The following is a 24,234-nucleotide window of genomic DNA, read 5'->3' as shown; positions in this document are numbered from 1 at the left end:
TCATTTATATTGACTGGGCTGTGAATAACCACTGTCATTGTAGGAGGCGGTTGTTGTCTTGAAACCATGTTATAAAACTCTGTATCTCCTTCCTGCATTTTGTCTGTTAATCATTTGAGATCTGCCCCACTAGGGTGGTGTTATCAGCAAACTTGTAAATTGGGCTGGAGCGGAATTTGGCTGGACATGTGTAAGAGGTGTAGTAAGGATGTTGAGGCCATATCCTTGTGGGGCATCGGCGCTGAGAATTATAGTGGAAATAGTTTGAAAAATACCGGAACCTTCCATCAGGTCGGGCAACATCTGCGAAAAAGGAAACAACTAAGATTTTGAGTCTGAGACCCTTCATCAGGGCTGGGAAAGCTATGATGAAAGGTCTTTGAACTGAAACACTAATTCTATTTCTCTTTCCACAGATGCTGCCTAACCATCTGTGTTTCTAGCTTCTCTTTTCATTTCAGATTTCCAGCAGCTACAGATTTTGTTTTTCCTACTGTACTTTGTTGCCAAGCTGAAGACCCACTCGCCAGCCCAAAGACTAAACAGTAAGGTGGGATAATGCATCCCAGGCTGGGCAAATAAGTTTTGTACAGTGACTAATTTAAGCAACTTTACTTTAGACTCTAGAAACACAGCGCGGAAACAGGCCGTTGAGCCCACCGAGTCCGCGCTGACCCTGCTCACTAACACTATCCTACACACTAGGGACAATCTGCAATTTACAGAAGCCAATCAACCTCCAAACCTACACTTCGTTGGAGTGTGGGAGGAGACCGGAGCACCCAGAGAAAACCCACACGGTAATAGGAGGAATGTACAAACTCTGTACAAACTGCACCAGAGTCAGGATCAAACCCTGGCCTCTGCTGCTGTAAGGCAGCAACTCTACCACTGCGCCATCGTTTTGCCCTAACGTCATTCATCAAATGGCAAAATGTGTCGGAAGGAACTGCAGATACTGGTTTAGACGACACAAAGTGCTGGAGTAACTCAGCGGGTCAGGCAGCATCTCTGGAGAAAAGGAAGGGGTGACGTTTCGGGTCGGGACCCTTTCAGTCTGAAGAAGGTCACCCATCATTTTTGTATTTTACATTTAGATTTTTGTCTAAACTCCAGCACTCTGTGTTGTCTAAACTCCAGCACTTTGTGTCTATCATCAAATGGCAGTGTTGAATGAGCCGAGGGTAGTTTGTATTGGAGAGTGGAGCTTGTGTTAAGGCTCAAATACTACTGATTAATAATACCAGACTTTTTCAGTGGATCTGGTGATGGAAATTCGCTGAGCCATGCACCCCTCTGTGGTTTGTGAGAAGTCCATGGTGTCCTTCAAAGCAACCCAGGAATGGCTGGGTTAAGATAGACACAAAATGCTGGCGTAACTCAGCGGGTCAGGCAGCATCTATCGAGGCAAAGAATAGGCGACGTTTCGGGTAGTAACCTTTCGTGAGACCAAAGACCGACCTGAAACGTGTCTGAAGAAGGGTACCGGCTCAAAATATCATCTATTCTTTTTCTCCAGAGATGCTGCCTGAACTGTTGAGTTGCTCCAGCATTTTGCGACTATCTTCGGTATAAACCAGCATCTGCTGTTCCTTCTTACACACAATGGCTGGGTTAATGCAGGCAATGGCAAATCCACGGTCAGTTACCTGAGTTACTGCTCTGCCTGAAGTTGATGGAAATAGAAATCAAAGGGGATGCAAGATGCATTGAGAGCCCCTGCACTGCATTAAAATCATCCCGCTGGAACAACGTTGTAGTATTATTCCACCATACATTTGTTTAATATGTAATATTTTGTAAAATCACTGCTTTTATATTTCTGGTTAAGAGTGTGTTGCCCACCTAGTCCTTCCAGCACACTCAGTCGTTCATCCTGATCTTGGCTGCTCTCGTTTTTACACCTGATCTTATCATCCCATTCCCGTAGCCTCATTGACCCCATCCTCTCCCCCTTCCACCCTGGTAACCATGCTGGGGGAGTAATGCCCTGTCCCACTTAGGAAACCTGAACGGAAACCTCTGGAGACTTTGCGCCCCACCCAAGGTTCCCGTGCAGTTCCCGGAGGTTGCAGGTGGTTGCCGGGGTTTGCAGGTAGTGGAAGCAGGTAGGGAGGCTGACAAAAACCTCCGGGAACCGCACGGAAACCTTGGGTGGGGCGCAAAGTCTCCAGAGGTTTCCGTTCAGGTTTCCTAAGTGGGACAGGGGCAAAAGGCAATGACACATGGCAGCTCTTCTGGCTGGCAGTAGGAGCTGGGTCACAGTTGACGTTAATCTTGCTCATCCCCAGTAATTGACTTGGTGCTGGCCCTTAGTTTTAGTTTTAAACATACGCTGTGGACACAGGCTCTTCGGCTCACTGAGCCCACACCGACCACTGATCACCCATACACTAGTTCTATGTTCTCCCACTCTCACATCTCAAGATTCAAGAGTTTATTGTCCCAGTTAGGACAATGAAATTCTTGCCTGCTGCAGCACAACAGAATATAGTAGGCATGAATACAGAACAGATCACTGTGTCCATATACCACAATATAAATATATACACCTTACACCCTCGGGGCAATTAAGAGAGGCCAATTAACCTACAAACCCTCACATCTTTGGGATGCCTGAGGAGACCGGAGCACCTGGAGGAGACCCACATGGTCAGAGTGAGAACGTGCAAACTCCACACAGGCAGCGGCCGAGGTCCGAATCGAACCTTGGTCTCTGGCGCTATGAGGCAGCAGCTCTACCGCTGTGCCACCTCTTAACGGCCACTCTACTGGGATGTCATCAGCTCCAGCTGGACGTATCTCTACAGGTCTCACCGTGTGATCTTGCAACTTCCAACCAGAGCTGGCTACTCAAAATGGTTTCAAAGGTTTCAAATATTCGTAAACAAAACTTTTCAAGGAAAAAGGGTTGGTGCGTGTTTTAACTGTGTAATTTTCTCCCTGGATTGCTGGGTGTAGTGTGAATTAATTTCCGTCGCCTCTGGGATAATCCTGGAGGATTGGTGAGCCATTATATAATCCAGCGGCTGTCTATCACCTCGCACCAAGTGGGAAGACAAGACTTGCCAAGTCTTTACAGGTGGGATTGACGTAGTCCACTCAAACTGAAAATGGTACCATGTGGAGAGGGAACTCTTAATGTTCTGGAGCCCTCCAATGTATTCCCTCAAAACCAATGGGGAAAAAATATCTGCTATCATCAAGGGTAGCTTGATTGCAAGAGGTAACCCAATTCTAAGTTTGACTGGATCACAACCGTCGCAAGATGATCAGAATGTTTCATCCACCATCAAAATGTGCTCAAGATGGAACCCTGAATATCTGTTGGAAAACAAAGAGAATTGAACCCCTAACCCCTTCAGCCTGAATCTGGTTTAAAAGTAAGATTTTTTTTGGTTTGTTCTGACTGACTATTTATTCGTATAAACAAAAATAGATACATTAAGTTGAAAGGTTGTTCCATCAAATTCCAATGTTCTCCAGTCTTTATTTGCAGGTGATTTTGACTCCTGTGACTTTAATGCGATATTTTCTTCATCCTGGTTTGGATTTGTAATACTGCATGTCGTGTGTCTCTGTCCCGACAACTGGCTGACTCTGGGAAGTGTTCGGCATTGTTCTGCATGTCTTTCCTGAGGTGATTCTCTGTCCTAGTTCTTTGTGCACCGCGCGTTTCCTCTCCTTTGTCGCTTTTGTCCTTTCTGTTTTGTCCACCAAGTGGCCGGGCCATGTGCAAAACCCATCATTCAATAGTGCTGGAGAGTAGATAGTATTTACCTCAATAATGGTAGTTTCTTTTCAATTCTTTCTAACGCTCAACTCAGAAGACGTCTCGAAGCCGACGCCAACTGCGGAAACCCAGCCGGTGTTTGACGGAGACGGTGAGTCCACTTTTGATCATCTTTCTCTGACCTGGTGTTTAAGTTTGGGAGTATTGTATGCCATCAATGGCTTCCTTTTTGAGTAACAGTTTTTTACTGGGGAAAGAACATTGAATTTGGTTTGTACACAAAAGTGCTGGAGAAACTCAGCGGGCGCAGCAGCATCTATGGAGCGAAGGAAATAGGCAACGTTTCGTGCCGAAACCCTTCTTCAGAATTTGAATTTGGTTTATTGCTTAGGGATAATTACGATATTGTCTTTCTGCTTGGAGAATAGTATCAAGTGGAACAATATTATATCAGGGTGGCGTGGTGGGGCAGCTGGTGGTGCTGCTGCCTTACAACACCAGAGACCTGGGTTCGATCCTGACCACGGGTAATGTCTGTAAGGATTTTCTCCAGGTGCTCTGGTTTCGTCTCACATTCCAAAGATGTACAAAATTGCAGGTTATTTGGCTTCTGTATATTATCCCTATAGTGTAGGTCAGGAGATCGTTGGTCAGTGCGGACTCGGTGGGTCGATGGGCCTGTTTCTATGCTGTATCTCTAAGCTAAAACTAAACTAAACAGTAACTATTTTTTGCTAACATTTATTTCAAGAGGCCTAGAATACAAACCTAGGGATGTAAGGCTGAGGCTCACGAAGGTGCTGGTCAGGCTGCATTTGGAGTATTGTGAGCAATTTTGGGCACCATATCTGAGGAAGGATGTGCTGGCTCTGGTGAGGGTCCAGAGGAGGTTTACAAGAATTATCCCACGAATGAGTGGGTTAATATACGATGAGCGTTTGATGGCAAGTACTCACTGATGTTTAGAAGAATGAGGGGGGGACCTCATTGAAACTTACCGAATAGTAAAAGGCTTGGATAGAGAGGATTTTTCCACTAGTGGGAGAGTCTAGGACTAGAGGCCATAGCCTCAGAATTAAAGGACGTTCCTTTAGGAAGGAGATGAGGAGGAACTTCTTTAGAGGGTGGTGAATCTGTGGAATTCTTTGCCACGGAAAGCTGTGGAGGCCAAGTCAATGGATATTTTCAAGGCAGAGATAGATAGGTTTTCGATTAGTATGGGTGTCGGGGGTTATGGGGAAAAGGCAGAACAATGGGGTTAGGAGGGAGAGAGGTCAGGGCCTTTGTGGGCTGAAGGGCCCATTTCCACATGAGGTGACTGACTGTCTATCTCTCACAGTCCTTCCCTTTGATGAATGATGTGCAATTTTAGTAATTTGGCCACATTGTCTGTCACCCTAAAGCAATGACAGTTGAATTCTTAGTAGCAAAAATTGTGTTTTCTTTAATTAAATCAACACTGTGAGACATATGTCCAAAGCCTTGAGTAAATCATGCTCATCCCGAGAGTGTGAGAGAGTGTGTGAGAGAGTGTGTGTGAGAGAGAGTGTGAGAGAGTGTGTGAGAGAGTGTGAGAGAGAGTGTGAGAGAGAGACAGAGAGAGTGTGAGTGAGAGTGTGAGTGAGAGTGTGTGTGAGAGAGTGTGAGAGAGAGTGTGAGAGAGTGTGTGTGTGAGAGAGTGTGAGAGAGTGTGTGAGAGAGTGTGTGAGAGAGTGTGTGAGAGAGTGTGAGAGAGAGTGTGAGAGAGAGTGTGAGAGAGAGACAGAGAGAGTGTGAGTGAGAGTGTGAGTGAGAGTGTGTGTGAGAGAGTGTGAGAGAGCGTGTGAGTGAGAGTGTGAGAGAGAGTGTGTGTGAGAGAGAGACAGAGAGTGTGTGAGTGAGAGTGTGAGAGAGACAGAGAGAGTGAGAGAGAGTGAGAGAGTGTGAGAGAGAGGGTGTGAGAGAGAGTGTGAGAGAGACAGAGAGAGTGAGAGAGAGACAGAGAGAGTGTGAGAGCGAGATTGTGAGAGAGAGTGTGAGAGAGACAGAGAGAGTGTGAGAGAGAGTGTGAGAGAGAGTGTGTGAGAGTGTGTGTGAGAGTGTGTGTGAGAGTGTGTGTGAGAGAGAGTGTGAGAGAGAGTGTGAGAGAGAGACAGAGAGAGTGTGAGAGAGAGTGTGAGAGAGAGTGTGAGAGAGAGTGTGAGAGAGAGTGTGAGAGAGAGTGTGAGTGAGAGTGTGTGTGAGAGAGAGTGTGAGAGAGAGTGTGTGTGAGAGAGAGTGTGAGAGTGAGAGTGAGAGTGTGAGAGAGTGAGAGTGAGAGTGAGAGTGAGAGTGAGAGTGAGTGTGAGTGTGAGAGAGGGAGAGTGTGAGAGAGAGTGTGAGAGAGAGACGGAGAGAGTGAGTGAGAGAGAGTGTGTGTGAGGGAGAGTGAGAGTGAGTGTGAGAGAGGGAGAGTGAGAGTGAGAGAGAGAGGGAGAGTGTGAGAGAGAGTGTGAGAGAGACAGAGAGTGTGTGTGAGAGAGAGTGTGTGTGAGAGAGTGTGAGAGGGAGTGTGTGAGAGAGAGAGTGAGAGAGGGAGTGTGTGAGAGAGTGTGTGAGAGAGAGGGAGTGTGTGAGAGAGAGAGAGTGTGTGAGAGAGTGTGAGAGAGAGACAGAGAGTGTGTGTGAGAGAGAGTGTGTGTGAGAGAGTGTGAGAGGGAGTGTGTGAGAGAGAGAGAGAGTGAGAGAGAGAGTGAGAGAGAGTGTGTGTGTGAGAGAGAGTGTGTGAGAGAGTGTGTGGGAGAGAAAGAGAGAGTGAGAGACAGTGTGAGAGAGAGTGTGTGTGAGAGTGAGAGAAATTGTGTGAGGGAATGTGAGAGAGAGAGAGAGTGTGTGTGAGAGAGTGTGTGTGAAAGAGAGAGAGTGAGAGAGAGAGATAAAGTGTATGTGTGAGAGTGAGAGTATTTAGTTTATAGGCACATGTACTGAGGTACAGTGAAAGGCTTTTTGTTGCGTGCTATCCAGTCAGCGGAAAGACTATACATTTCAATTGAGCCGTCCACAGTGTCAGATGCAGGATAAAGCGATTAATATTTAGTTCAAGATAAAGTCCAGTAAAGTCTGATTAAAGGTAGCCCAAGGGTCTCCAATGTAGTCCGAGGATCTCCAATGTGAGAGTGTGACTTAATCCATTGTGGTTGGTGAGCCACTGACCAAGGAGGTACTCCAGAACTTAATCCTATTCATTGTCTTCAATGGGGGAGAAGAGAGAGCTGCTGGAACAACAACAGTGTTCTTAACATGGAGCGTTACATTTGACATGCTGATGCTGGATGCTTGACTGTCCACCCACGACAGAGGGCTGTGGAGGAGTGACTTTTTTTTTTTTTTTTTTTTTTAATTTATTTTTATTAGAAGTACAGTAAATTACAGTAATACACATCACATATATCTTATTACATTTGTTGTACCACTTCATTTTTCGAGCTTTAAAAAAGGTAGAAATAAAAGAAGTAAGAAAAGTGAGCAAGAATCGTGAAGGTGCAGGAAAGTGTTGGGAAAAGAAAGCCCCTTAGGGAAGAAGTTAGAGAAGGAAGTAAAGAAAGGAAATAGACCCTAGAAGGGAAAGAAAAAAAAGGAGAAAAAATCGCTCTATTATAACACAAAACTCAGCAAAAAAGGATATACCAACCGTGTTTTTTTTTTTACCCCCCATTACCAGATCCTGGTACCATTTATTTTTTAAATTACTATTGCACCTTATGCTTGTAATAGTTCCATAAATGCAGACCACATCTTTTGGAAGTGGTCTGCTTTGCCTGCTAGGAGGAGACTCATCTCTTCCAGGTGTAATGTTTCGAACATGTTTGAAATCCACATTTTTATTGTTGGTATTGGAGCGTTTTTCCATAGTGGAGGAGTGACTTGATTTCCCAGACTCGGCTCATGTTTGATCTCCCAAAAAGTGTTTTTTGCGCTTTAAATCCCCCCTGAGTAATTTACTTTCTCTGTCCATGAGAAAGTTACGCGCTGCTGCTGGCAGCAGCGCGTAACTTTCTCATGGACAGAGAAAGTAAATTACTTGGCCGCGTTGAGTGCTGTCAGACACCTGCACACAGATTTAAGTGCGCTGCTCTTGATTGGAGAATTAACGTTATGATTCATGGAGCTGTGCATATCATCAAAGTGTCGCACGTTCAGAACTTGTGAACAAGAGAAACCTGGAGGGAGATAAGTGGACCAAATCTACGAGTCAGTGGACAAGGACAGATGCCTGGGGATTTATTGCTATTCGCAGCAGTGGATAACAGTTTCTGAAATGCGAGTCGCAAATTAAATTTCAACCTGTTGCCCATGCCTGTTGTAGTTTATTCTTCCCTTCCCCATTTGAAACGTCAATTGGTTAGGCTGCTAAGCTGGTGACAGTGTTGTGAAGCACTTTAACTTTGGAGGAAAAATGTTCCTCATGTTGGGGGAGTCCAGAACCAGGGGTCACAGTTTAAGAATAAGGGGTAGGCCATTTAGGACTGAGATGAGGAAAAACGTTTTCATCCAGAGAGTTGTTAATCTCTGGAATTCTCTGCCACAGAAGGCAGTGGAGTCCAATTCACTGGATGTTTTCAAGAGAGAGTTAGATTTAGTTCTTGGGGCTAAAGGAATCAAGGGACATGGGGAAAAAGCAGGAACGGGGTACTGATTTTGGATGATTAGCCATGATCATAATGAATGGCAGTGCTGGCTCGAAGGACCGAATGGCTTGCTCCTGCACCTTTTTTTCTATGTTTCTATGGCTTTTACTCTTCGTAGATAGACGCAGAGTAACTCAGCAGGTTAGGCAGTGTCTCTGGAGAAAAGGAGCAGGTGAGGTTTTGGGTTTTAAACCCTGGTAGTTTGGATTGTTTAGCTGCCTTCATTCATCTCTGGAGGGGTTCTTCATAAGTTCATAGGGTGATAGGAGCAGAATTAGGCCATTCAGCCCATCAGATCTACTACGCCATTCAATCATGGCTGATTGATCTTTCCCTCTTAACCCCTGCCTTCTCCCCATAACCCTTGCCACCCGTACTATTCTTCACTGAGAAGAGCACTAATGTTGCTCTGGGATACAAAATGGAACAATGTTCTCTTGCGGAAACCAAGGCCTTTATTTGTCCAGTACAGACGTACCCTTGCTCAGATGAGGAGATCAGTGAAGATAACTAGAGTGAAGATGCTGGAGAATATTACGGGGCGTGCGGATAGAACTGATGACAATATTGCTGCCCAATTAGCATTTGGCTCATTACTCAGCTGATATGGAAGTGAGATGTGGACTGCCAACCTTGCATCCCCTTTATTACATGGAGTGAGAGTTCAACATGCACCTTCTCCCTAAAGTCACTGTGGGGACTCTCCCTCAGTCTTGCTATGAAGTTGAGACTTTGCCCTTGCCCTTGTTCATGTGCTGGGCGTCCACTCATCCGAGCGTACTTTACCTTACCACTCACCACATCGTACTTTACTTCTGAAATCTGCATCCTTTACTCTTGATGCAGCCATAGTTTGGTTTATTCCCATGTGTACCGAGGTACAGTGAAAAGCTTTTGAAAGTACTTTGAAAGTATTCTGTATTTTGAAAGCTAGCCACAGCTCCTTCCATATGATATGTTAGTGCAGAGATTAATTCTAACCTTTCTGACCTTCTGGTTATTCCATACGCCCCTAAAAGAGTCATAGAGTAAGTGTTTCATACAGCAGGGAAACAAGCCCTTCGGCCCAACTTGATGGCAAGTAATTTATAGGATGCCCATGCTGACAAAGAATGGCCCATCAACACTTGTCCCACCTGCCTGTTTGGCCCGTATCCCTCTAACCTTTTCCAATCAATGTACCAAAAGCATGTAACATAAAGCAGGGCATCCTTAAGGTACCAATACTGCGATTATTTTTTAACAAACTTTTAAAATCATAGAATTTATGAACATTTGTGGAACTTGACTATGATTGAAAGTTGAATCAAATCACATTTTAAATATCTGATGGCAAATAATTTAAAGGATGAATATCTGGGACAACAGCTCAAATGAAAATGTATTTTATTTTTGCTCTATTTCAGAGATTACAGCGCCAACCCTTTGGATAAAGCAACTCGTTAGCAAAGACTCCAAGCATAATGGCTCCAGCATGAGGATACTGGGTAAATGAAACTTCAATGATGTTTCTATTGTCATGTGTGCAAAGTGCTAACACAGTGAAATTATTTTTCTTACAAACAATCCAAAAGAGTATTGCCACACCCCCGATCCTTGATTATGAAGTGTACAGAAATATGCCCCTGGCCCACTTAGGAAACCTGAACGGAAACCTCTGGAGACTTTACGCCCCACCCAAGGTTTCCGTGCGGTTCCCGGAGGTTTTTGTCAGTCTCCCTACCTGCTTCCACTACCTGCAACCTACGGCAACCACCTGCAACCTCCGGAAACCGCAGGGAAACCTTGGGTGGGGCGCAAAGTCTCCAGAGGTTTCCGTTCAGGTTTCCTAAGTGGGACAGGGGCAATAACTGAGCCTACATGCAAGAGGCACCATGTTTTGGCAGTTTTCAATGTCCACGCTCTAGTTCTTATGAGTGGTGCCTGTTCCAGGCCAGTCCCAGTCTGTTACAGGCCTCCAGCCATCTCCTTCCTTGGACACCACGTTCCCCTCCCCACCACGTCCCCCTCCCCCTCCCCCGCCACGTCCCCCTCCCCCTCCCCACCACGTCCCCCTCCCCCTCCCCACCACGTCCCCCTCCCCCTCCCCCGCCACGTCCCCCTCCCCCTCCCCCGCCACGTCCCCCTCCCCCTCCCCCGCCACGTCCCCCTCCCCCTCCCCACCACGTCCCCCTCCCCACCACTGCCGTCCAAAAATCCCACAAAGTTACCCCTTTCCCTAACCTTTGGACCTGCAGAATGCAGACCATTCACTATGTACCATCTGGTAGGTAACATGACACAGCCATTGTTGACACTCCAACTGGGAATAACAATGATAAAGCATTGCAGTACTTGTAATGCGCATGCTCAGTGCATGCTAATGATTGCAATATGTCCTTGTGCCTTCTTGAGCAAAACAATCAATCCAATGCTGATTTACTGCTCAATTTGTGCTGGGCTTTAATAACCCAATCGGGAACATGGTTCACTGCATGCAGACCCCAGATCGTCAAGTAGTGAGAGTAGGCTTCTTCTCCTGCCGTTAGTCTGGGCTGGATCTGTTCCAAGGTCTTGGAGGTGAAAGGATTGTCTGCTAATCCTTTGCCATAAGTAATCTCGCGCACTTGGCAGAATGGAAATTTATCCTTTCCCTGTTTCAGAGCTTCAGCAGTTTCACTGGCAATGAAGGAAACAAAATTCCATGTCATTTACATCATTAAAAATTATTCCAAATACCTTTGTTCCAAAATCAGCAACAGACCTAACCCTCATTGGCTCAGCTAATTGCCAATATGTGTTTACAGGGCTGGAATCTGGTAGTGTGCGGGTTTACAACAAGTGCGGCCAAAATACCACAAACTCAGGGCTGCAGGTCTGAGCAGTACTGAATTACATTACTCCCGAGAGAGAGCAAGCTGCTTTCCAAACAAAACTTTCCAGTGTTTTAAAATATGAGTATCTTTTCTTTTGTACCATGTCCGAGAATGCATTGAGTTTGCTGGAAATCGAGAAAGTTGCTCTGAATGTATTCTGTTGCGTAGCCTGGTTGTAGCTGCTTGTCTTTTGCTCAAGCTGTAAACACAACACTTTTTGGACTGAGATGAGGAAAAACCTTTTCAGCCAGAGAGTTGTGAATCTCTGCCACAGAAGGCAGTGGAGGCCAATTCACTAGATGTATTCAAGAGAGAGTTAGGTATAGCTCTTAGAGGTAACGGAATCAAGGGATAGGGGGAGAAAGCAGGAACAGGGTACTGATTCTGAATGATCAGCTATGATCATATTGAATGGAGGTGCTGGCTCGAAGGGCCGAATGACCTGCCCCTGCACCTATTTTCTATGTTTCCATGTTTATTCTTCTCCCTCCAGTGGTGTGGATCCAGTTGGGGTTCACAATGCCAATATATGTTTCCCCCCAGCCATTATGTGAAACCTAGAGGTCTCCAGAGAACATTTCCCAGACTTGCACTCCTGAGTCTCCAACACCCATTGTTGGCATTTGTTTTTGGCCCGCATGTCCCATCTTGGTCTTATGCCTCTCCTCTAGCTCTCGTCTCACTTTCCCGTTACTTTCATGAGATTTAACCACCATTGTTGGCTAACCAAAGCTCCATAATACTATCACAAAAGGACACAAAGTGCTGGGGTAACTCAGTGGGTCAGGCAGCACTCTCTGGAGAATATTTACAGGTGAAGTTTTGGGTCGAGACCCTTCTTCAGACTGAAAAAGGATTTCAACCTGAGAAGCCACCTATCCGTGTTTCCAGAGATGTTCTCCGTAGAGTTCATTTCGGGTTGAAACACATCTTCAGTCTGAAGAAGGCTCACTACCTGAAATATCACTTATCCATGTTCTCCAGAGATGCTGCCTGACCTGCTGAATTACTCCAGCACTTTGTGTCCATTTGTGTATTAACTGGCATCTGCAGTTCCTTATTTCTCCATTGTCCAATCGATGGCTTGTTACACCTATCCCTTTTCACAGTTCCTTTCTTGAGACCTCCGAGCAGTGGCACTCTTCCTGTTGGTCTTTTCAGGCGTTGCATTATCTAGAACAGTCACCTCATCATCCTTTAAACCTATGGACATGCGAGATATGTCAAATTCCTGAGGCTTTGGTCTTCACACCAGATACTGTTCTGCACCTATAATATCCAGACCTCTGCTCACTATCAGTGTGGTCCTACGCTTCCACATAGCACTTTCCTGATGAGCATCACCACTTAGAAATCATAAACCCTCAACACACTTTCTCTTCTTCAAGGTTAAGCAGATCTTTTAAAGAGTTTGGATATTATTTTAATGTGTTCATAATCCAGAGCCACACAAAACACTTGAAACACTCCTAAGATAGACACAAAATGCTGGAGTAACTCAATGGGTCAGGCAGCATCTCTGGAGAAAAGGAATAGGTGACAATTCTCTTCTTCAGACTGAATCAGGGGAGAGGGTGGCTAGAAAAGGTACAAAGACCAAGTGAATGAAAAGTATGAAAAGGACAAATGAAAGCCAGCAATGATGATCGAGGAAAGGTGGAGCCCACAATTGTCCATTGTTGGCTGTGGAGAAGATGATAACATAGAAACATAGAAACATAGAAATTAGGTGCAGGAGTAGGCCATTCGGCCCTTCGAGCCTGCACCGCCATTCAATATGATCATGGCTGATCATCCAACTCAGTATCCCGTACCTGCCTTCTCTCCATACCCTCTGATCCCCTTAGCCACAAGGGCCACATCTAACTCCCTCTTAAATATAGCCAATGAACTGGCCTCGACTACCCTCTGTGGCAGAGAGTTCCAGAGATTCACCACTCTCTGTGTGAAAAAAGTTATTCTCATCTCGGTTTTAAAGGATTTCCCCCTTATCCTTAAGCTGTGACCCCTTGTCCTGGACTTCCCCAACATCGGGAGCAATCTTCCTGCATCTAGCCTGTCCAACCCCTTAAGAATTTTATAAGTTTCTATAAGATCCCCTCTCAATCTCCTAAATTCTAGAGAGTATAAACCAAGTCTATCCAGTCTTTCTTCATAAGACAGTCCTGACATCCCAGGAATCAGTCTGGTGAACCTTCTCTGCACTCCCGCTATGGCAATAATGTCCTTCCTCAGATTTGGAGACCAAAACTGTACGCAATACTCCAGGTGTGGTCTCACCAAGACCCTGTACAACTGCAGTAGAACCTCCCTGCTCCTATACTCAAATCCTTTTGCTATGAAAGCTAACATACCATTCGCTTTCTTCACTGCCTGCTGCACCTGCATGCCTACTTTCAATGACTGGTGTACCATGACACCCAGGTCTCGCTGCATCTCCCCTTTTCCTAGTCGGCCACCATTTAGATAATAGTCTGCTTTCCTGTTTTTGCCACCAAAATGGATAACCTCACATTTATCCACATTATACTGCATCTGCCAAACATTTGCCCACTCACCCAGCCTATCCAAGTCACCTTGCAGTCTCCTAGCATCCTCCTCACAGCTAACACTGCCCCCCAGCTTAGTGTCATCCGCAAACTTGGAGATATTGCCTTCAATTCCCTCATCCAGATCATTAATATATATTGTAAATAGCTGGGGTCCCAGCACTGAGCCTTGCGGTACCCCACTAGTCACTGCCCGCCATTGTGAAAAGGACCCATTTACTCCTACTCTTTGCTTCCTGTTTGCCAGCCAGTTCTCTATCCACATCAATACTGAACCCCCAATGCCATGTGCTTTAAGTTTGTATACTAATCTCTTATGTGGGACCTTGTCGAAAGCCTTCTGGAAGTCCAGATACACCACATCCACTGGTTCTCCCCTATCCACGCTACTAGTTACATCCTCGAAAAATTCTATAAGATTCGTCAGACATGATTTACCTTTTGTAAATCCATGCTGACTTTGTCCAATGATTTCACCACTTTCCAAATGTGCTGCTATCCCATCTTTAATAACTGACTCTAGTAGTTTCCCCACTACCGATGTAAGACTAACTGGTCTGTAATTCCCCGTTTTCTCTCTCCCTCCCTTCTTAAAAAGTGGGGTTACGTTTGCTACCCGCCAATCCTCAGGAACTACTCCAGAATCTAAAGAGTTTTGAAAGATTATTACTAATGCATCCACTATTTCTGGAGCTACTTCCTTAAGTACTCTGGGATGCAGCCTATCTGGCCCTGGGGATTTATCGGCCTTTAATCCATTCAATTTACCCAACACCACTTCCCGGCTAACCTGGATTTCACTCAATTCCTCCAACTCCTTTGACCCCTGCTATTTCCGGCAGATTATTTATGTCTTCCTTAGTGAAGACGGAACCAAAGTAGTTATTCAATTGGTCCGCCATATCCTTGTTCCCCATGATCAACTCACCTGTTTCTGACTGCAAGGGACCTACATTTGTTTTAACTAATCTCTTTCTTTTCACATATCTATAAAAACTTTTGCAGTCAGTTTTTATGTTCCCTGCCAGTTTTCTTTCATAATCTATTTTTCCTTTCCTAATTAAGCCCTTTGTCCTCCTCTGCTGGTCTCTGAATTTCTCCCAGTCCTCCGGTATGCTGCTTTTTCTGGCTAATTTGTACGCATCATCCTTCGCTTTGATACTATCCCTGATTTCCCTTGTTATCCACGGATGTACTACCTTCCCTGATTTATTCTTTTGCCAAACTGGGATGAACAATTTTTGTAGTTCATCCATGCAGTCTTTAAATGTCTTCCATTGCATATCCACCGTCAACCCTTTTAGAATTAATTGCCAGTCAATCTTGGCCAATTCACGTCTCATACCCTCAAAGTTACCTTTCTTTAAGTTCAGAACCATTGTTTCTGAATTAACAATGTCACTCTCCATCCTAATGAAGAACTCAACCATATTATGGTCACTCTTGCCCAAGGGGGCACGTACAACAAGACTGCTAACTAACCCTTCCTCATTACTCAATACCCAGTCTAAAATAGCCTGCTCTCTCGTTGGTTCCTCTACATGTTGATTTAGATAACTATCCCGCATACATTCCAAGAAATCCTCTTCCTCAGCACCCCTGCCAATTTGATTCACCCAATCTATATGTAGATTGAAGTCACCCATTATAACGGTTTTGCCTTTGTCGCACGCATTTCTAATTTCCTGTTTGATACCATCTCCAACTTCACTACTACTGTTAGGTGGCCTGTACACAACACCCACCAGCGTTTTCTGCCCCTTAGTGTTTCGCAGCTCTACCCATACCGATTCCACATCCTCCAAACTAATGTCCTTCTTTTCCATTGCGTTAATCTCCTCTCTAATCAGCAACGCTACCCCACCTCCTTTTCCTTTCTCTCTATCCCTCCTGAATATTGAATATCCCTGGATGCTCAGCTCCCAGCCTTGGTCACCCTGGAGCCATGTCTCCGTGATCCCAACTATATCATAGTCATTAATAGCTATCTGCACATTCAACTCATCCACCTTATTACGAATGCTCCTTGCATTGAGACACAAAGCCTTCAGGCTTGTTTTTACAACACTCCTACCCCTTATACAATTATGTTGAAAAGTGGCCCTTTTTGATTTTTGCCCTGGTTTTGTCTGCCTGCCACTTTTACTTTTCACCTTGCTACCTATTGCTTCTACCCTCATTTTACACCCCTCTGTCTCTACGCTCACACATTTAAGAAACCCTTTCCCTTTAACTCCATCCTCCACTATCCCATTCGACACCCCACCCCCCTTATTCAGTTTAAAACCACCCGTGTAGCAGTGGCAAACCTGCCTGCCAGAATGCTGGTCCCACACCTGTTAAGATGCAATCCGTCCCTTTTGTACAGTTCCCCCTTACCCCAAAACAGATCCCAGTGATCTAAGAATCTAAATCCCTGCCCCGTGCACCAGTTCCTCAGCCACACGTTCAGTTCCCGTATCTCCCTGTTCCTGCTCTCGCCAGCACGAGGAACTGGAAGCAAACCGGAGATAACAACCCTGGAGGTCCTGCTTTTCAGCATTTTTCCGAGCTCTCTAAAGTCACGCTGCAGAATATTCATCCCCTTCTTTCCGACATCGTTTGTGCCGACATGCACTACCACTTCCGGAAGTTCACCTTCGCCCTTGAGGATTTTCTGCACTCTGTCCGTGACATCCTGGATCCTGGCACCAGGAAGGCAGCACACCATCCTCGCAGCCCGTCTGTTGCCGCAGAAACCCCTGTCCGTACCTCTCACAATGGAGTCTCCCACTACAATGGCGTTGCCTGCCTTAGGCCTTTTTGGTTTTGGCTCAACAGCCCTATTCGCATCACAAGCCAGTCCGCCGCCCAGTGTAAACACCTCTTCTGTCCCGACAGCTTCTAAGTGGGTGAATCTGTTCACAAGAGGTACAACACCCGGGGATGTTGGCATTCCATGCTTCCCTCCCGTTCTCACTGTCTCCCACCATAACGTGTGGATACAAACAGTGAAGGACGACAGGGAAACTAGTAGAACGACTAGGGTGGGGGAGGGATGGAGAGAGAGAGAGAGGGAATGCAAGGGTTACTTCGAGATGAGGAAAACATTTTTCACACAGAGAGTGGTGAATCTCTGGAATTCTCTGCCACAGAAGGTAGTTGAGGCCAGTTCATTGGCTATATTTAAGAGGGAGTTAGATGTGGCCCTCGTGGCTAAAGGGATCAGGGGGTATGGAGAGAAGGCAGGTTACAGGATACTGAGTTGGATGATCAGCCATGATCATATTGAATGGCGGTGCAGGCTCGAAGGGCCGAATGGCCTACTCCTGCACCTATTTTCTATGTTTCTATGTTTCAAGTTAGTGAAATCAATATTCATTCCACTGGGTTGTAAACGTTCCGGACGAATACCACCATTGATGGGTTTACAAGCCAATCAAGTGAAAAATACAGTAATTATAAAAAAAATTTTTTTCTATTCATGCTGATGAATTCCTGACCTCTGGAAAGCCCAACATGCTTGAGTACCATTGATGTGCACAGCCAGCTCCCACCATTTGAATGTCAGAATGACTGGATATTCTGATTTGGAGATGCTGGCTGAGGAATGATTATTGTCAAGGGTCACATGCCTTTCAGAATGGTGCTATGGGATCTATTACACCTGAATGAGCAGTCAGGCCCTCAGTTTAACTCGGAGACACCAGATACTGCAGACGTTGGAATCTTGAGCAAATACAAAATGCTGGAGGTCAGACAGCATCTATGGAAGTAAATTGCAGGTGACAATTATGGTCGGATTCTGAGTCTGAAGAAGGGTCCTGGCTCGAAATGTCACCTACTCATTTCCTTCCACAGATGCTGCCTGATCTGCTGAGATCATCCAGCACTTTGTGTTTTCCTCAGTTTATCATCTCATAAGGTGACTGCACCTCTGACTAGGAGTAGGCAAACGGACTGCATCCTTGTGCTCAAATCTCTGGGTTGGCTCAGGAATCCATGATAGTCTTATTGAGGTGATAGTGCTACCAAGTGAGCCACACCTAACCTCTGGCTAATTTTACAAGTGTTGTAATTCTCACCTAACATGCTCCGTTCAGTCAATGCAGTTAGAGTGTGGGGGGAGGGAGGGAGGGAGGAAGGAACTGCGCTGACCAAGCGTAGGCTCAGCAATTGTTTTGCTGAACACCTCCGCCAAGTCTGCCTAAACCTACCTGATCTCCTGGGAGCTAAACACTTTAACTCCCATGCCCATTCCCACACCGACCTTTCTGTCCTGGGCCTCCTCCATTGTGAGAGTGAGGCCCAGCGCAAATTGGAGGAATTTCGCTTGGGTAGCTTACACTCCAGCGGCATGAATATTGACTTCTCTATCTTCAAGTAAACCTTGCCTTCCCTCTTCCTCTATCCCTCCCCTTCCCACTTCTCCGACTAGTCTGACTGTCCTCGTTTACTTTCTAATGTCTGTTTACTTTGTTGTTACCTTCTCCGAGCGAACAATGATCAATTAAATTTTCCTTGATTTCCATCCCCTTTGTCTCATTTGCACACCTTGCCCTTCCTGATCTCTGTATCTCCCTCTCCCCTGACTCAGTCTGAAGAAGAGTCTCGACCCGAAACATCACCCATTCCTTCTATCCAGTGATGCTGCCTGTCCCGCTGAGTTATTCCAGCGTTTTGTGTCGATCTGTGCTTTGTGGGACTTAAACAAGCATTGCGTCAATCTGTCCAATGATGTGTGAATATTACTGTGTGACAGAAGTGTGATGGGGATCTTTTATTGTATTTGTGTAAGCAATTACTGGCTCCAGGATGGAAAACCTGAGCGATTATGTAATTGTCACCCGGCATGGATAGGCCAGGAAAGTTCTCCTTCTCTCTCCCTTCTCTCTGCAGGAGTCCTTTGGCCCTCTCTCACCATTCCCCTTCTGTGATTCCTGCTACATTCCTGCACTTCACAGTCTGAAGACGGGTCCCGACCCAAATTGTCACCTATCCGAGACCTCCAGAAATACTGTGTTTAGTGGGCGTTTTTTAGGTTAGGATACAACTAGGCCGAAAATCACAACAAAAAAACCATGGTGCTGATTTTAAAGAGCCAGATTTTGAAGTGAATAATCCATGGCTGAAGGCAGGGGTTTGCTGGTTTCGAGAGATTACAAAAGTAAATTCCTTTTATGTAGGAAGGAACTGCAATGCTGGTTTAAATCTAAGATAGACACAAAATGCTGGAGCAACTCAGCGGGACAGGCAACATCTCTGGAGAGAAGGAATGCGTGATGTTTCGGGTTGAGAGCCTTCTTCCTACTTAATGAGTGACGTTTCGGGTCGAAACCTTTCTTCAGAAGGCTCTCCAGAGATGCTGCCTGTCCTGCTGAGTTACTACAAAATGACAGCATTTTGTGTCCATCAGTGAATTCCTTTTCCCTGGTTTCCATTTTTCTCTTTCTCTTCAAAGGTTGAGTTGGCATTTTGAGACTGATCAGGAAGCTTCTCTAACTGTAGAAAGGTAACGAGTTATTTCCAGCACCAGAGAACAAGAGAAGATACCTCAAATGCAGGTATCTTCTCAGAAGAAGATACCTTGTTAAACACAAAGTGCTGGAGTAACTTAACGGGTCAGGCAGCATATCTGGAGGGAATGAACGGAACCCTTTTTCAGCCTGAGGAGCGATCCTGACCCGAAACATCGCTTGTCCATTTCTTCCACAGATGCTGCCTGGCCCGCTGAGTTCCTCAGCGCTTTGTTTTGACATGCAGGTCTGGAGGTTAATTGACGTCTGTAAATTGTGCCTGCTGTGTCTGGAGTGGATGCGAAAGTGGGATAACATCGAACTGATGTGAACGAGTGATCGATGGTCGGCATGGACTTGGTGGGCTGAAGGGCCTGTTTACATGCTGTATTTCTAAACTAAACTAAACTTCAGAGATTGTTATACTTGTTGTTTGGGTTCTGAATATTGAATTCAATCAGAACAATAGGAACATTACATTAGCCGTTTCCTTTGTAAACTGATGCATTGACTTAAATTGGTGTATGGTGAAGATAATTGCTTTATTTAACTGTTATTTATTTATAACTGTTGGTTATAAAACAACTCTCACAAACTGTTGGCAAACTTGGCAATTACAATCCAACTGGAGGTCATTTTATGGGGCCCTTTAAACAGCTAGGATCTTAAAGGAAAACTAATTGGTGCATAAATGCTGGGTAGATAACTAGCCTGTGAACTGCTATAAAAATGATTGAGGTTGTCCCAATCTCAATGTTTACAGCACCGAAAGGAATTTGGACAACTGCAGGGCAGGTTTCTGCTGCAAGTTAATTCAAAACAAACAGCCCACAGTTGGACAGCTGACTAGAGAGGAGAAAGATTAGTGTTTCTAGCCAGATTCCAAAGTAACCAAGTCACATTATCGAGATATACACAAAATTACTCAGCGGGACAGGTAGCATCTCTGGAGAGAAGGCACTCAGTCTGAAGAAGGGTTTCGGCCCAAAACGTTGCCTATTTCCTTCGCTCCATAGATGCTGCTGCACCCGCTGAGTTTCTCCAGCATTTTTGTGTACCCTCGATTTTCCAGCATCTGCAGTTCTTTTTTAAACACAGGAATCTTTTATTCCTTTGTTCTATATCTCTCTACATCAATGTCTATATCTCTCATTTCCCTTTCCCCTGACTCTCAGTCTGAAGAAGGGTCTCGACCCGAAACGTTTCGCATTCCTTCTCTCCAGAGATGCTGCCTGGCCTGCTGAGTTATTCCAGCATTTGTGTCTATTTTCGGTTTAAACCAGTATCTGCAGTTCCTTCCTTCACATTAGCTGGGACTACACAGGGTGCATTAACTGAATTCAAGCAGGGCTACTTGTCAATACAAACGAGGGTCTCATCTTAATCCTGCACCAAAGCTTATCTTTATCGCTGATTTGCAATTGGAATATTCTGTAACTCAGCGGGACAGGCAGCAACTCTGGAGAGAAGGATAACTAACTAAGGTTATAGGTTCAAACCTCATCCAGAAACTTGAACACATCACTAAAATTAGTGCCAAGATTTGTCTCGTCCGAAGTGTCCCGAGCTGAAACGTCGCCTGTCTATTCCCTCCCCAGATGCCGCCTGACCTGCTGAGTACCTCCAGCACTTTGGGTTCTCCATCACTAGCAATAGATTAGCTGGTCTATCTGGCTGTTTTTGGGAACCTGCTGTATGCAATGTGGCTGCTGTATACAGAGAGCTCTTCGTCTTGTGTATGGCGTGCACAGCCTAAATTTGTAAGACAACTTGCTCGGTTTGATCTTCTGTTTGTGCACGCCAGGTTGATTGCATTCGTCAAAACAGGGTGGACCACGTGAAGGTTGCAATTTCCCACCCCACAGAGAGCTCTCAGATGCTGTCATTGCAGACTGCTCCCTGCAGTTGCCATCTGCGAACTGTTCCTAACCCACATTTTTCTTAAGTCCGAGGAACAAAAGCAGTGCATGGGGAAGATCAAAGACACAGGGCGGTGAGGAGAGAGCAAACGGGAGTGGGAATCCTGGCCGCCAGCCTACATCAGTTACTCAGTGAGGGAGCTCAGAGCTCACAGCTCCCAGCCGCTGATTCCTGCAGTTCACTCCTACGTATGGGTGTCAATGAGTCTGCTTTCCTGTATTATAAGTAAAACAATAGCCTTGCTCGTGTTACTTGCTCAGCAATCCTAGTCATACGGCTATGTGTGATGAAAAAGAAATGCAGATACTGGTTTATACCAAAGATAGAGCCAAATCTATGAAGCAAGGCCTTATGTCGTAGCAATCAAGCTATGCCTGTTTGTCTTCCAAACTTTACAAACTTATGACGCGAGTCACATTGTGAACAGTATTTTTGCTAAAACCTTAGGCATACAAATGTGAAGTGATTAGAGAGTGCCTAATTGAGGAGTTTAGCAAGAGTCGGGTTGCATCGGAGAGGGAGGGAGGGAGGCAGAGAGGGAGGGAAACAGAGAGAGGAATAGAAAGAGATGGGGAGAGACCGAGAGGGAGGGAGAGACAGAGAGAAATAGACATAGTGGGGGGAGAGAAAGCAAAATAAAAGGGAAAAAAAGTGTAGAGAAGGGAGGAGGAAGAGAAAAGAGAGTGGGAAAGAGGCTGGGAGAGAGGGAACAAAAGGATAATGGAGGCAGCAGGAGAGAATGAATGTGGTGAGAGGTAGAGAGAAGGACGAGGATGTGAAGGGGAGAAGGATAAGAGGGAGAGAGATGGTAATAAAATGTTCGAGGGAGGGGCAAGGTGGTGTGGAGGAGATGGAGGGTAAAGTGAGGGTGAAGAGAGAATGGGAGCTGGGAAGTGAGGAGGTGGAGGTGGAGAGCAAGATTTCATAGTCTTATCTTGTCTTGGCCCGGAGTTGCCTAGATAATTCCATGCATCGCCAATCCCTTTTTTTAACCTCCTTCAGAAAATATGTCCATCTCTCCACACCCTCCAACCAACAACATGTTAACAACTCTGCCAACCATTGCTCAATCATCGATGGTTTAAGTATCTGATGCCATGCTTTGCAGCCTGCTAACAATTGAAATTCCCAAGGCATTAAAGAATCCATTTCCTTTGGAAGGTTTGTGAAGCTAAAGTGCCATTTGGGACTGAGGATGGAAAACTTAATCTTGTTCCAGGTCTAAAATTCACTGAGGATTAAAAAATCGCCACCCGTTCTATTTTCGAGAGGCAACAACACGCATTAACTTCATCTACACTTCACATTATCTTGGGAAAGCATCCAACAAAAATCAGGAACCATTTTCAAACTGGTCTTTCCTTCTTCCATTGGATGAAAGATACTACAGCCTATGAGATTCACAGACTACTGAATGTCCTGTAAACTCGGATATAGTCCTGATCTCCTAATCTACCCCATTAAGAATCTTGCACTTTCTCTGCACCACTATATTCTGCACTCTGGTATTTTTCCCTTTGCTCTACCTGTTGTACGTATATGGTCTGAATGTACTTGTGCATGATATAATTTGCTTGGATAGCATGCAAATAAAGTCTATCGCTGCATCTTGGCACATGTGACAATAAACTCATTCCAATACATTGAAAACAAATTAGGACTGAGCATGAATTTTGATCATGCTGGAGAGGTCTCTATTCTCCTGCGCTTTATCCCATTTGGAAGTAGATCTCCAAGAGTGAATGCTATGAGGACATTTGAAAGGAATGCACTGAACTCATTGTTAATTCTAGAAATAAAACTAGTAATGGTTGAGTTCAAAAATGGTGACACAAGATATTGCAGATACAGTCTGAAGAAGAGTCCCATGTTACAAATTTCACAACTTGCTGCTAATGCCACCCACCACCACCTCACATTGATCTAGCCTCCATATCCTATTTTACTCTGGGCTGAGCTACCAGGTCCACAGCCTCCAGGGACTGCCGTGTGATTTGGGTCTCCCTCTGACCCTGTGCCTACCCTCCAGGTTCTGAACCCTTAATCTATTCCTCCTGCATGTCTGATGCCCTCCTGGTCACAATCCAGTTGCTGAAGAAGGGTCCCGACCGGAAATGTCACCTATCCATGTATTCCAGAGCTGCTGGCTGATCCATTGAGTTACTCCAGCACTTTGTGTCTTTATGTGTAAGCCAGCATGTGTAGTTCCTTGTTACTACACAATCCAGTTAAGATCTTCTCAATGGGTCTTCCTGCTAACATTGCCCACTGCTCCCTGAATGTCATCCATTTAGTCTTCATAATTTGTTTGAAGCCCTTTACATTCTTCCTAGCTCTAACCATATCATCATCTCCCCTTCCATCTCCTTGGAACTATCAATGCTCTTCACTCAGGTTCTTTAAGTATCTCTGCTTCCCTTTTACTCGTGGAAATGCCATTATCCATAATTTATACTTTCATCTTTGGCGTAACCAACCAGAAGCGTTTTGTTCCTTCAAATTTCTCGTTCCATGGTTTCAGCCTGACCTGCTGAATGCTTCCAGCTTTTCCTGTTTTTATTCTACATTTCCAGCATCTGCAGTTAAAAAAAAAAACATTCCAGCCGAAATGCTGCCTCCTTAACAATACTTTAGTCATCTGTCTTAGTAGCACTGTTTTTTTGGCTTGGTGCTGATTTCTTTTTCTGATAATGCATTTGGGAAGCACACTGGGATTTCTGGTCTATATTAAAAACATTGTGTAAAATGTAAGTTGTTAACTTCTGTGACCGAATTTGAACTGTACTTGTCTTGCTTGATAAATTGGACTGCAGGGTATTCTTGACTGAGACGCATGTAATGCATGTGGAATTGTAGTATTAAATAGTTGCCATCCATAAAAATAAATCGGCTAATGTTTATTGCCAACATCAGAGAAGTTTATTGCTTGTGATCTGCTACAGACTGCAGTTTTTCTTTCGGATGGACAAATGCTTGGGAAAGGTTGTTTTTGCACAGAAATAGGCCACTAATTTCAAATGACCAATTGAACTTCAA

General features: G+C 45.1%; 1 protein-coding gene across 5 annotated transcripts in view; it reads left to right on the top strand.

Annotated features, from left to right (window-relative positions):
* The window catches only part of smoc1 (SPARC related modular calcium binding 1), a 199,255-nt gene that overhangs the window by 72,865 nt on the left and 102,156 nt on the right, over window positions 1-24,234 (top strand). For 2 of the 5 annotated variants that reach the window (XM_033026838.1, XM_033026837.1), the window contains exons 6-7: window positions 3,795-3,884; window positions 9,786-9,866. In XM_033026838.1, the coding sequence (XP_032882729.1) occupies window positions 3,795-3,884; window positions 9,786-9,866 (171 nt within the window). The remainder of the gene's footprint in view (window positions 1-3,794; window positions 3,885-9,785; window positions 9,867-24,234) is intronic. The other 3 variants (XM_033026839.1, XM_033026841.1, XM_033026840.1) reach the window with 2 other exon arrangements.

This window comes from Amblyraja radiata, chromosome 9 (assembly GCF_010909765.2).
Source record: "Amblyraja radiata isolate CabotCenter1 chromosome 9, sAmbRad1.1.pri, whole genome shotgun sequence".
Lineage (NCBI taxonomy): Eukaryota > Metazoa > Chordata > Chondrichthyes > Rajiformes > Rajidae > Amblyraja > Amblyraja radiata.
Note: the sequence above shows the minus strand (reverse complement) of the source record. Positions and strands in the feature narration are given on the sequence as shown.